Here is a 13932-nt window from a genome sequence, read left to right as displayed (position 1 = left end):
AAAGATAGATGTTTAAGAAAGATAAAAATGTTATCGTTTAATATTGGCTGTTGAATTTAACAGTTTGGGATTATAATGTCATGTTTTCCGAGCATAAATGCAACATCACAAACAGCCCAACTGCTGTTGATATGCATTATTGTAATATAAAAAATATTATTAAAAGAGACTATAAGAGTTTACTTACTAAATTGAAACTAGTGAAATACATTAACTTTTCAAAATAAATAAATACAATATACAAATATACATATTTTACTAAACAGAGAAAAAGTTGAAAGCTAGTGTAAACAACTAATAAAAACACTATTAAATAACACAATATAGTAATGAGAAAATAAAATAATAAAATAACACAATGGGGTTTTTTTTAGCCTTTTTTTTAATAAAAACAAATATGTACAATGTCAAAATGGCGCCCCACATCAGTATTGCAGCAAGTTTGGCCCCACTGCTCCATCAGCCAATACTTGTGTAATTGCCACTTTCAAACACTAGAGGTCAATGTTGGTCACAAGTGGAAAAAGCTATAAGCTCGCCTGTCAAAACACACAGCAAAGGTCAAAGGTTAAGTCTGGTCTGTGGCAACAGTAATCACAGTGGTCACTTGGAAGTGTCTCCAGGCGCCATCCAGGGTGTCTTGAACTTGAAGTAATCTGATCCTGTCTTGGACGTCAGTGACAGCAGCACAGCCATGGTCAACACAGGCTCAACAACAGGTGTCCCAAAATACAGACGGAAAAGACACATGCTAATTGAATAAGTGTCACGGCAATGGCGTGTGAATTCCACTACATCATGTACGCTCAGAGTGTCTATACCATGCAAATATAACATTCCGACAAGCAGGTGTCCTTACCAAAATGCCAAAGAAGTCAGAGGGTCTTGTTCATGGTGATCGCTTTTGGGGGAACACGGGGAGGGGGCCAGTCTCATGTTTCTGGAGCAGAGGGCCCAGGTAAATTTAGTAGGGTGCACTTGCAGTTTGTACTCAGAATCTTGAGGAGACTGCAGAGTGAGGACGGCACTTTCTGGGCTGGACAGAACTTGGAAGGTTTAGGCCTCAACACAGGATGGAATTATGACAACAGAAGAGGAAGGTGAAGAGCTGGAGGAGGCTGTTGAGCATGATGCTACCGAAACCACATGGAGCTGGGTAAAGTTCTTTACGTAGAAATTACAGTGTGGTCACTTACTGTTGTTTTTACCAATGGGAATGTAAAAGATCCTCTATATAACAGCTCTAATGTTCTTAATGACCTACTGCAAAAAATGCTCTCAAAGATCCTCTCTTTGACAGATGCACTCTGCTGTTTTGAGGTACCTATCCTTTACGTAACAGGAGTGCTCTGCTGTTTTTTACCGCAAAAACACTAGTCAGAAACAATCTGCATTACAAAAACACACTGGTGGTTTTGTAAACTTACCATGTGAGTCAAAGATGTTCTATATGGCAGGAGGACCCTGCTATTTCTAAGGACTTACACAAAGATTCCCCATATGACAGGAGAGCTGTGCTGTTTTTAAGAACCTGCTACAAAACTGCTAGCCAAAGATCTCTATATGATTGTGCTGGGGTTGTGCTGTTTTGGAAAATGTGCTAAAAAAAAAAAACACGAAAGCAAGATCCTCTACATGACAGGAGTGCACTACTGTTTTAAGAACCTACTGCAAAAATGCTGGTAAAAGATTCTCTATACATATAACCAGGAGTTGTTCTGTTTTGAAGGGACTGGCGAAAGATCCTCTACATGACAGGAGCAGTCTACTGTTTTTAGGACCTACTGCAAAACGCTAGTCAAAGATTATCTACCTGACAGGAACGCCCTATTGTTTTTAAGACCCTACCACAGAAAATATATGGTAACTCTCTCTGTTGCTTTTAAGGATCTTCTGCAGAGTTCCTGCAAAGTTCCTTTAACAACAGGAGAACTTAACAACAGCTGTTTTTAAGAACCTACTGCAAAAAAAACCTTTCATTGTCAAGGATTTACTGCAAAAAGCATTAAACTCAGAAAAAGGATAGAAATAGGAAATACGATCTGTCGTGTGTTGGATGCCGTTTATGTCCCTGTCACATCATGTGACAGGGACATCAGAGGCCTATATCAGCCTGGGTCTGTAAAAGGGATTGCGTCGTGCAAAAACATTGCTCGCTGAGTCAACACAAAAGGGCGTAAACTGCACCAAGGTGAAATTGGTCACATGACGCCTCATTTACATACAGGTGATGAGTCACATATGTCTATATAGAAGACTGTTATCATGTCATGTCATAGAAAGGCCTCCTACAACCTTGAGGCAAGTAAATAAATAGTTGCCCCGACACAAAGTAAATGTTAAGAGAGAAGAGGACATGTCGTCTCTTGGCAACGTTGTACATGTTGTCACTCGAAACCTGCGCTTGCTGCCAGATGCAGCAAATCTCATATCTCATATTCCCTGCTGCTACAAAATGAGCTTGTGATGGTTGATTTTGTTGTGGGACACCACCTCAGAAGAATGGAAAAGAGGAAAAGCGTGACGACAACCATAGAACAGGAAATGGAACTTATCGGGACAATATGGCGCATATTGGCATACAAGTTGCCAGTTATAACATTAAAAAAAACAAAGTTACGTCTTCTTTAGTTTGTGGTTAACTTCTTTTTATCCTTGCATGACAGTTAAAAATGTCCAAAGAGCAAATACATCAAGCCTTCATGCAACTTGCAATAAGTTAAAACATAAAAAAGGTTTTATTGTTGTTTTTAAAAATGTATATTCATGGTGGTTAACTTATTTTTACATTGACAGTTAAGAATGGCACCTAAGGCAGTACCGTACAATGAGCAATTCAAATAAATGACAATGAAATGACACAGTAATTATTTTTAGGCATTTTTTCATCATTTTGACAGAGGTTTTTGGCTGCTACTCCACTCCTTCTCGGCCCGCAGGCCCACACACACACACACATACAGAAAGTGAAGCCAAATATTACTTCAAGAATTTCCGTTTGAGGCTAAAAGCCGCACACAACGACAAAACGTGGTCTCTCCCAGGGCTGTGATTGGCTAGAAAGATCACCTCACTGCATCAGGCCGTCTCGGTGACGTCACCATAGCCAGCCGCAGCAGAGGTTGTGCAAGAAGCTCATTTTAAAAACACAATCACCTTGCTGTTTCAGTATTTGCTTTATCCTTACACATATGATTTATATATATATATATATATATATTACAAATGATGGGGGAATTGAATATAATGACGGGAAAAAGCACAGAGAGCAACTTGAGCCTATGCAGCGATGAATTCAGTAGTACGAAAAACAAATCTGGACGCTGATTGGCTGGTGGGCGGGCCTTAGGTGTGTGTGACGTAAACAGCAAGACAAGCTATGCGTCAGCTGTCCGGAGGAATGAGAGTCGTTGCTTTTTGGACTGGGAATATTCATTTTCTCCCATTTTTTTTACTCACTGGTAGTATTTCATGGATATTAATTAAATATTAGACAATCTTTTTTTTATTTTTTAGGAAAAAATAATGTCCGCCCGTGAGGTCGTTCATCACTGAGGAAGTGCTTCGTTGTGTTTGTGTCAAGAGGTAGGAGAGAGTTTTGTATTGTATTTAAAGACATTTCCATCCATATACTTGTGTTTAACGCACATAATTCTGTACAATTAAAGTTATCGTACTTGTAATCATTCATTATTATCTTGTTATAGCTTGTTAGGTTAATTAATGAGTGTTTCAAATAGATTTTCACATCAGCGCGTGCAATGTAATATTTCTTTTCAAACCGAAAGTTTTTTTTCTTGGCTTCTAGTTTCTCAGAAGTGTCACCACAAAGAGTTCATGCTTGTGAAAGTTGAGTGAAAATGACTCCAAGTGCATTTATACACTAAAGTGTACAAAAAAGCAAGCAGTCAGTGTACTATATATCTTATTTTGAAAAAATGAGTCTCTCCAAATGAAGGCTGTGGTTTGCTTTCCCCATCATTGGGGAAAAACACCAAAATACATACACCAAAATCATGTTTTTCTTCCTTCTTCTTTTTTGGCCTCATCTACATAACAAGAAGGTTTATTTTGAGACCACAAAGCTTCTGTTCAGCTTTGAAAGTGAACATCTCCACAGGGAATATGTACTTCATGATGTAAGACAGTGAAGGTTAGAGAGTTGGACGTGCTGCGACGTTTAGATAATGCTTCTCAGAACTAGCTCCTGTTGTCCTCTGGAGAAGGTGATGATGAGGGGTGTTAATGCCCCGCCTTTTGGAAAATAATCTTAAGCGGCGTAGGGTGTTGGCAGCAGTGATGAACGGAGGCTTTAAAAATAGCTGTCTGTACCCAAGGGGAACACGGTGCACTTTGAAATCCCAAGATAGGTTCATGTAGTACACACGTTTGTTGTGTTTTGTCAATACAGATGGGAAAAACACAGGAAGCAGCAGTTCCTTCTGTTGGTAACAAAAGTTCTCAACTCAGCTGGTGGAGACAAATGAAGCAATGGACATTGAGTCATGTTCTTGTGCAACGTTATCCCCTGTCTTCATAATACAAAAAGCAGTGACCTCTAACAATGGCTGAATGGACACAGATTCTGGTAGAAAGTCTTCCCGGGAGTTGAACTTATATCCATATAGTGTGTGACCATTCAAAGTCATCCTCACATTTCTCAGAAAACATCCCAGTCATTCCCCGGATGTCTTATCTCGTCAGCAGTCTCTTGAATGCTGAACAGTCGGGACATGATTCCCAGCGCCTTCAAGGAGGTCAAAGTGTCAACAAGTTCTGACCGATGGATTCTTAGAATAATGTCACCCCTATGCCTGCTCCTGCTAGGTTGTAAACAACTCCTCTATACTTATGTCCTGTTTTTTTCCTGTCCTGTCCTCCAGACCCGTCAGACCATGAACTACGTGGGCCAGCTGGCGGGTCAAGTCTTCGTCCAGGTGAAGGAGCTGTACCGGGGCCTCAATCCGGCCACTCTGTCGGGCTGCATTGACGTCATTGTGGTGCGACAGCCCGATGGCTCCCTGCAGTGTTCGCCTTTCCACGTCCGCTTTGGCAAGATGGGTGTCCTCCGATCCAGAGAGAAAGTGGTAAGGTAAAAGTATCCATTTATGATCTGGTAGGTTTTATGATACATTTCTTGATGTTTTAGGTGGACATGGAGATCAATGGAGAGAATGTGGATTTACATATGAAGCTTGGGGACAACGGAGAGGCTTTCTTTGTGCAAGAAATGGAAAATGATCAGGTACATGATAAGTAGTCGTGCAGTATATTCCACAGTTTTAGTTATGGCATAGAAAACCTGTATACAATCTTTGTTTATACATTTTTTTTTTACATTATTAGAGGCCTGGCTCCAGAATACCCGCGACCCCAGTGAGGATAAGTGGCATAGAAAAAGGATGCATGGATACATAGATATTAGAGGCCTCTAGACATGAAATAACAGCCCTGTAGTCACTTTTACATTTGTATTACCCAATATTGTGGATCTAATCAGAGAAAATAAGACATATTAGACATAAATAAGATGTTAGAATGTTAGAATGATGTTTTTTTTCTGGACAGCATACTTCCTGCGGTGGCTATTGTCTCATCAATGTATTGTCTTGTAACTTTAAATGGCTTTACACTTGTTTTCCCCGATATAGTACACATAGTAAGAGTAAAAAAACATTTAGGCGCTAAATAAAGCTCCTGCTGGTGTAAATGTGTTCCCTAGGGGACGTTAGTGGCGGGCGGACAGTAGCGACATCGGCGCTTGTTGTGGGTTATGGCCCCAACAGTAGCCCGTGTTGTTATTATGATTATGCAGTTATTATTATTGTGCTGTTCTAGCGATCGTGTTGGGTGCTTGTCTCACCGAAACATGACTGATACAGAGTAGACACCTGATATTTGAAAAAACTGCGACAGAGTGAGAGAGCGTTGTTGGACCTGCAATATGACGAGGAATAGAAGGGAACTGCTGTTTCTAAGTTTTTGCGTTGCAGCCCTGATGTGTAGATGTGTATTTTACACATGGGGTGGAGTTGGCATCCCTGTCAGGAATTTCATCCTTCCCTTTTAGGTGAACAGTGTTCCTCTTTTTGCAGCAGCACCAAACGCAGAGTTGACTAACCTACATTCAAGCCTTGTGTATTTAGAGGTTATAAATCTTGGTCATGTTTATCCCCACTTTTTATGCCTGCCGCTAAACAAAAGTCAGTTCATGGAAAAGTATGAAAAGAGTTACTGTTTCCACTTCTTGGAAAGCTGATTTGTCTTTCCACCGTTCACATTGTTTCCTTGGGGGGGGTTGTGTAAAATATCTTGACATGCACGTGACTATGTGTGCAGCTTTGAAGACATAAATGAGCCGTAAACTACTGCGGGGGCCAGCATCAACAAGGGAAGAGGGTGATTTATTTCAACCAGACTGGTGTCAGATTCCCAGGGCTTGGGGAAAAGTTCTTTTCTTGAATCTTGTTCACTTGGCAGAGGGAAGCTAAAACGTGACCAGCTATTCTCAAATATGTCTTAACCTTGTTCTCTTTTTTTTTAACCTCAGACACTCTCTCTGTGCCAAAAACACATGCACACATATGCAGAAACTCCTGGAAAGTTCTCTAGTTTTTTAGAGGGAAGTGGGAACTCCTTTTACAGAACTAAGAAAGGAGTTTTAGAGCCATAAAGCAAAGATGGCAATCCAAGCCTAAAGTCCCTGAATATGCAAATAGTAGCAAGGTTAAATGCAAAAACATACGGGGGATGGCCGAACACCATTAAACATAAATGTTGTATGAATGGCGACAGTGAATTACTGATCTAACGTATTTGCTGTCAACAGGAAGTGGTTCCCTCCTACCTGGCCACTTCTCCCATTCTGTCGGATGGCTTGGTTCTGATGAGCTCCGCTCTGATGGCGAAGACTTCCGGGCCTCCTGTGCAGACCTTGGGCTCCACGGGGAGCGGCGGAGAGCCAGGCATGACAGCGGCGACAATGATGATGAAGAAGAGAAGGAAGAGGAGGAGGAAAGCCAGGGTGGACAGCTTAAAGAGGGAGGAGAGCGGCGACTACTCTGAGGACGAGGACATGTTCACCATTGACATCAGCTCTGATGAGGAGATGGAGAGCAACAGGTAAGCAACAAGAAGATGCATTGAAAGTCAATCATCAAACATGAAGGGAGTACCCCAAACCCCCCCTGTGCACACACACATCTGATAAGGACAACAGTCCATATGGAAAGCATCAACACTTGATTGAAGTGAAGCTGAAGCGTCATTGCAACATGTGTAGCACAAATGTTGGACCCAGAACTGTCCAGCACGTGCAGTATGTGGGTCAGGCATGCAGCAACAAGAACCGTGTCGTCGTCCCCCCCCCCCCACACACAAAACGGAATCACAATCATACTTGATCCCATCATCCCTGCAATGCCACTTTTAATATGAGCTGCACTAGAGTGTGTGTGCTAAACATGGACTTTATTGCTGTCAAACACAAGACTCACATTCCTGACCTCATTTTTTCAAACGCATACAATGAAGTCGTGAATGTATACTCCATGTATGCTGCATGTTTTGAATATATTTTTAGGAGGCGTATGAATAGGGAAGCGGAATTTGCAGTTACGATCCCGGCTACAAGTTCCAGCGTGATCTGCTTTTGTAAAAGGAAAGAAATGTGAACATTTAACTAGCGGTAAAGGTAACTCCCAGTCTGGAAAATGTCATAAAAAATACATATGGGCAAAAAAGCAAAACATGTTTTGGGACCCGGAGAAAACCCACATGAGGGACTCCACAGATTTTCAATCCGGCTACCAGGCTACTGTACTGCCCTAAAAATAACTTGTATTATTATTATTAAATGTATTAAATAAGAAAAAAGGTTTTATAGATAGAAGAATACTACATTTATACATTTTATTCCAAGTTACATTCACTTTGGCTGCTTATAAAGGTGGAAATATACGTTCATCGTCCTATGGAGCATCATATTATGTAAAGGTTATAATAGTATAATGTCTGCACGTGTTTCAGGGTCTCGCCCAATGTCTCGGAAACCGGGCCATCAGCTGGTTCTTTCAAACAGTCTGGCGTCTATGCTCGCTCCGATGGCGATTGGAGTCCCGTCCAAAGGTGCCTCACTCACTTACATAGAAACAAATGATTAATGTTGTCAAAAATGCTTATGAAAGCTGCTTTTTTTCAGCCCGGGAAGCTCCCGTCCCACCTCCCCGAAAAGCGACTCGGAGCTCATGATGAAGCCGTCCAACGCAACCAATCAGGATGCGGCTATGCACTGGGCGTGGGGAGAGCTGCCCCAGGCTGCTACTGTAAGCAATAAGCATCTTATTTCTGTACCTCTTCATGTAAATAAATGATTCATGTCCTACATGTAACCCGAAACCTATCTGCAATATCCTTTTCCCTTCTTAGCCGTCCTTCCTCTCAATGAAACCCGAGTCGCCGCCTGTTTGTCCCGTGTCCATCCCCGTATCGGAGAGCACTCACTTTAGAGTGATTACCCAGGAGGAGGGCATGGCGGCAACCAGTGAGGACGCTGTGATGATGGAGACTGAACCCATAACTGCAGAACCTCAGGGGAGCATGGCACCCCGTATGATGTCAGAGATGGAGGAGACAGTATCCCGGCCTCCAGGAAAGACTGACTCTCCATCTAAGAAAAAAGGTAGCAAAAAAAAAAAACATGAATCAATTGATACATGGTATTGAAACATCGGATGTTGGTAGACAAAAGGAGTCGTCATCTCGGCACTGATGGAGTCTACCTTGATGACATCACAGATCTGGAGCCTGAAGTGGCCGCCTTGTATTTCCCAAAGAGGTATTGCTGATTGAATACTTTTATGTCCTATTTCCGTGGCTTCTTTTTTCCAACATGGCTGCCTGCTATGTTTTTATTGCAGTGATGGAGGTGCGACGGTAAGGAGCATCTCAGACCCAGGCCTCCACAGCACTAGTCTCTCGCCGCAGTCGCTCAGCTCGGGAGGAGACAGCGGCGTGGACAGCTACAGCGACCCAGGGAGCGACCTGCCGTCCATCGCCATCTCGCTGTGCGGCGGCCTTAGCGACAACAAAGAGATCACCAAAGGTACAGTTGTGGATGAAGCACTGGTGTCTGAAGTGTAAATGGTTGCTTTTCTTCAAAATGGCAGCCAGAAAGTGTTTTTCAATTGTTAATTATGTAACAGGAGTAAGGGAGCTGGGGTGAGCAAGCCGTGTGTCAGAAATAGAAAAGACATTTTTATGGGTGTCTGACTTACTCACAGGTTTTTGCCAAATCCTTGTTCAGTTTCGGAAAAAAAGTTTAGACTCTCGTTTGTCTAAGGTGTGTCTGCTTGCACTTACAGAGCAGTTCTGCGAGAAGATCATCTCGTACCAGCAGTTTGTGCAGAACCCCTCCGTCATCGATGACCCCAACCTGGTGGTGAAGATTGGCTCAAAGTGAGACATTATCTCGCTTGACTATATCTAAGCATATCACTCATCGAGCCAACTGTTCCATGGTGTTCCACTCATGTAGACATAAATACACTTTGGTTTTCTCTCTCAGATACTATAATTGGAGCACTGCCGCTCCCATCATGCTGGCCATGCAAGCTTTTCAGAAGCCACTGCCGAAGGTGCACACACACACACACACACACACACTGCAGAGATAAAATGACACCCTCCCATTGATTTGTACATCCAGCTTGCACTGCGACACTCCAATGCTGCAACTACTTAGCATAGCATCTTCTGCTTACTTATATTCTGCCTTCTGTTCCTCCTTCCTTGTTACTTTACACCCCCTTCCATCCAATCCATGCATCAGTACACCCGCCTGTCTATTATTTACTCCGCCTTTGACTTCCTCCTCTGCTGTGTGACTGACCTGCTGGGCTACAGCTCTGTAACGCCTCTTTGCGTCCTCCATTTCTACGTTATTATTTTCCATATTGTTCATTTACGCTATGCTTTGGCTTCTGTTGTATAAGTATTTATTTATCCCTCCCCCGCTGTTTTGTTTTGGATGTGCTGTGGTGGCTGCACCAGACTGCGGTGGAGAACATCATGAAGGAGAAGATGCCCAAGAAAGGAGGGAGGTGGTGGTTCTCCTGGAGGGGCCGCAACAACAGCAGCAAATCGGTAATTTCATTTGAATTTGGTAGTCGTTTTTTTTTACATAAATATGAGTGAAGCACATCTTTTTTTTTGTCTTTGCTAGGATTCCGTCTCTGCCCGTGGGGACTGTGGGTCGGCTGATGTTGGAATGTTGGGAAGCAGGTGGGCAGGTCTTCCTAAATGAGATGAAATGTTGCATGTTGTAGTATTTATTTTGGTCTCGGATGCCCTGAAAATCAAATTGTACTTACTCTTACCTACCTAAGTTAAGCATTTTCAAGCATAAAAATGTCAAAATGAACTAATATACAAATGCAAGGCAGAAAAAGCATTCTAATTGTGAATGTAATATCCTAAATCGACCATTAGGTGTCAGTGTCCGGCGAGACAAGGCATGTTTCGGTGATCTTACAACAGGACAATAACAATATAACAATATGATAATAACACAGCCTAGTGTTGAAGAAGCTCAAACTCAACTCTGGACCTCACTTCCTGTCCACCCCCTACTAAGGTTCCCAAGGGAACACATTTACTGTGACACATGAGCACGAGTTTTCTTAAAGTCTTAAATGGCTTATTTACTATTATTATGTGTATTATAGTGGATAATATGAGTGTAAAGTGCCTTTACAATACAATGATGAGACAATAGCCTCCACAGGAAGTACACTGACAAGAAAAAAACAACAATGAACTGCTAACATTTATAAGGTAATGTCATCCTTCCAACCGACTTGTCAATCATGTTTGATAGCAGACTTAAAGAAGAGTCCTCCTCCAGTGATGAGGAGCACAGAGAGGCCAAGCAGACATCTCCAAGTCTCCTATCAGAACCCGGCCTCACCACAGGAACCGTGTCGTATAAGAAAACACTCCGACTCACATCCGAACAGCTGGTGAGAAGTCTTGAAAAGTGAAAGTTTAGTATTTCAAATATATGATATTCACGTCTCATACACAAATACGCAGATGTCGCTCCAGCTGCAGGATGGTCCTAACGATGTGGTGTTCAGTGTGACCACTCAGTACCAGGGAACGTGTCGCTGTCAGGGAACCATCTACCTCTGGAACTGGGATGACAAGATCATTATTTCCGACATCGACGGAACCATAACCAGGTGCTGTTCTTCAGCCTGCACCTTTATTTGGATTTGCACCAAATTCACTCATATTTTCATCCATTTGTACGCTGGATGCTGACAGAATTTTTGTGTTGGCTTCCAGGTCGGACACTCTGGGTCATATCTTGCCTACCCTGGGTAAAGACTGGACGCACCAGGGTATTGCTCAGCTCTACCATAAAGTCAGCCAGTAAGCACGCCATCATCACCGCACATGACGGAGCTCATGTCTTCATCATGTCTCATCCACCTCCTCCTTTCTCCCCCAGGAACGGCTACAAGTTCCTGTACTGTTCAGCTCGAGCTATCGGCATGGCGGACATGACGCGGGGCTACCTGCATTGGGTCAATGAGAGGGGCACCATGCTTCCCGTTGGGCCGGTGCTTCTCAGCCCCAGCAGCCTCTTTTCGGCCCTGCACAGGGAGGTGATTGAGAAGAAGCCTGAGAAGTTCAAGGTGGAGTGTCTGACTGATATCAAGAACCTCTTCTACCCCAACACCCAGCCTTTCTACGCCGCCTTTGGCAACAGGCCCACGGTACACACACACACACACACACACACACACTCAAACACTTATCTCTGGTCTGTTTGATTTTTTTTCTATAGAACATAGTCTCCACTGGATTAATCTGTTCCAGTGTCAAGCTGTTCCCATCATAAAACCTTTATTTCATCATTTAATTTCAAAATAAAGTGTACTCACTCATCTGTTGGGCCTTTGAACGTTTCCACTGTCACAAAAATGGAAAAAGAAGTGGAGAAGAAGTTTAGTTTAATAGTTACATTTATATTTTTAGAATGTGCCCCAAGGCCGCACGTTGGACACCTCTGTGATAAAGGGTAGGGTAGAGAGAAAATTACAGAGAGCTGCACTTTTCTGACAAGTTTAAAAGGAAGCTAACCAAACTTTATTAATAGTAAAGTTTAAAAAGTGTCAAATATTGGACTGCCATTTCGTGCTTTCCCACATGGTTATTATTTTCCTTTGTAATCCATGTCGCTAGGATGTGTTCTCCTATAAAGAAGTTGGCGTACCGCTGAACAGGATCTTCACGGTGAACCCCAAAGGAGAGCTGGTGCAGGAACATGCCAAGACCAACATCTCATCGTGCGTTCACTTGATATTTTGTAAAAAAAACTAAACTAAAATTACACAATTTTTCCTCATTATTCTTACAATTAAAATTATTACTTCTTACAACTTTTTTAATTTTTGTTTTTCTTGTTAAATTTTTAGAATGTAAAAAAAAAAATATTCCAGGGGCCACAAATGGCCACGGGGCCACACTCTGGACACACTTGAGCTAAAATGAGTAAAACTAAAACCCACACAAGCTGTAAGGTATTTACTCTATTTTGATCCCCATCCAGATATGTGCGTCTGTGCGAGGTGGTGGACCACGTGTTCCCCCTAAAGATGCGAGCCTCGTCCTCGGATTTCCCCTGCTCGGACACCTTCAGCCACTTCACCTACTGGAGGGAGCAGCTTCCCCTAGTGGACCGTCAGGGCACTACACCTCCATCTACCCCCATCCCCGGCAGTTGACAATCATGCAAGAGCACTTTTCAACACAATATGCCTGTCTGAGTGGACGTATGAGTAATAATTTATTCAGGGCAGCTTCATTAAGCACATATTTTGATCTGAATTAGTGAGCCTTTTTTTTAGTAGAGGAGATGAACTTGGTGCCAAATATATCCGTTTATTTTCAGGAAATATATGTATGCATATGCAAGTAGGCAAGTATGTGTGTGAAGTAATAATTATTACGCAACAGAACAATGTCAGGATAATGTGAAGCACATTTCTAAAAAGTGACTATTTATTGTAGGGAGCTAGAGCAACTCTTTAAAATATGCATATTGTTTTTCAATATGAGGTGGCATCAAATGCCTTTTCATGTTACTTATCTGGACCGAATTCACCTCAGTCGTCTAGTGTGTGACTGTTTCAAAACACACACAAAAAAACTGCGTTCATCAATCCGAAACACATTGCAAAGTGTTTCTAAATGAGATTTTTTGTAGCCTATGCTGCTATCATTAGAATCTGTAAGATGATGATGTGTACATATAGTATTCATATGCTTTAAAATGTTTATTATTCTTTCTGTGAAAGAGTTTATTTGGACTGAAGTTGTTCATCATATACAGTATCAGCGTTGACTGTGACTATTACAGTATCATTTTTAGTGTAGACCAAATAAATTGTCAAATAAAAAAGTCAAATAAATTGTCTTGTCGGACAATTCAATTGTTGTTTGGTGAAATATGTTGTGGTATTAACTGCATTTTGTATTCCTTTTTTTAAAATTGTTCTCTTATTCTTTTCCCTTGTCCTGTAACACGTTGGATTAGACATTTTTTGCCGGGCGTTTTTTGTGGGGCAGTGTCACTTGTGCCCCAAAACATAAAAAAAGCTGACATAGCAGGGAAAAGATGGTGAGGTTTGGCAGGGTAAAGATAAATTAAAGATAAATCACTATTCTCTAGAAAACAACACTTTCCGGGGCATCTTAAAATGGTTCAATTGTCACTTTTTTACTCATTCTAATGGTTCTCAAGTGTGATACCCTAGCGCCATCGTCTGCCAGCTAGGGCACTACCACACTTGCCCCTGTTAATGTATTTTAACAAAAACATTAGCTTTTCACTCTAGCGCCCACCGCTGCATCTGGTAGGGCACT

At 42.1% G+C, this 13932-nt stretch overlaps 1 protein-coding gene across 5 annotated transcripts; it reads left to right on the top strand.

Moving 5' to 3' along the window:
* The first annotated feature begins 838 nt into the window (after nucleotides 1-838).
* On the top strand, nucleotides 839-13461 carry lpin1b (lipin 1b). Of its 5 annotated transcripts, none has more exons than XM_058057483.1 (20): nucleotides 839-1156; nucleotides 4884-5087; nucleotides 5150-5245; nucleotides 5347-5376; nucleotides 6830-7122; nucleotides 8029-8127; nucleotides 8201-8324; nucleotides 8428-8680; nucleotides 8743-8836; nucleotides 8919-9103; nucleotides 9363-9456; nucleotides 9566-9635; nucleotides 10051-10143; nucleotides 10223-10281; nucleotides 10877-11018; nucleotides 11092-11240; nucleotides 11347-11433; nucleotides 11513-11780; nucleotides 12250-12353; nucleotides 12617-13461. In XM_058057483.1, the coding sequence occupies exons 1-20, from the start codon at nucleotides 1082-1084 to the stop codon at nucleotides 12789-12791; spliced, it is 2694 nt and encodes an 897-aa protein (XP_057913466.1). In that variant the 5' UTR covers nucleotides 839-1081; the 3' UTR covers nucleotides 12792-13461. The 5 variants fall into 5 exon arrangements, with proteins under 5 accessions (XP_057913466.1, XP_057913467.1, XP_057913468.1 ...); XM_058057484.1 differs by having other exon boundaries at nucleotides 843-1156; nucleotides 10880-11018; XM_058057486.1 differs by lacking the exon at nucleotides 839-1156 and adding an exon at nucleotides 3382-3585.
* The last annotated feature ends 471 nt before the right edge of the window (nucleotides 13462-13932 follow it).

The sequence above is a fragment of the Doryrhamphus excisus genome, chromosome 19, assembly GCF_030265055.1.
Source record: "Doryrhamphus excisus isolate RoL2022-K1 chromosome 19, RoL_Dexc_1.0, whole genome shotgun sequence".
Classification (NCBI taxonomy): Eukaryota; Metazoa; Chordata; class Actinopteri; order Syngnathiformes; family Syngnathidae; genus Doryrhamphus; species Doryrhamphus excisus.
Note: the sequence above shows the minus strand (reverse complement) of the source record. Positions and strands in the feature narration are given on the sequence as shown.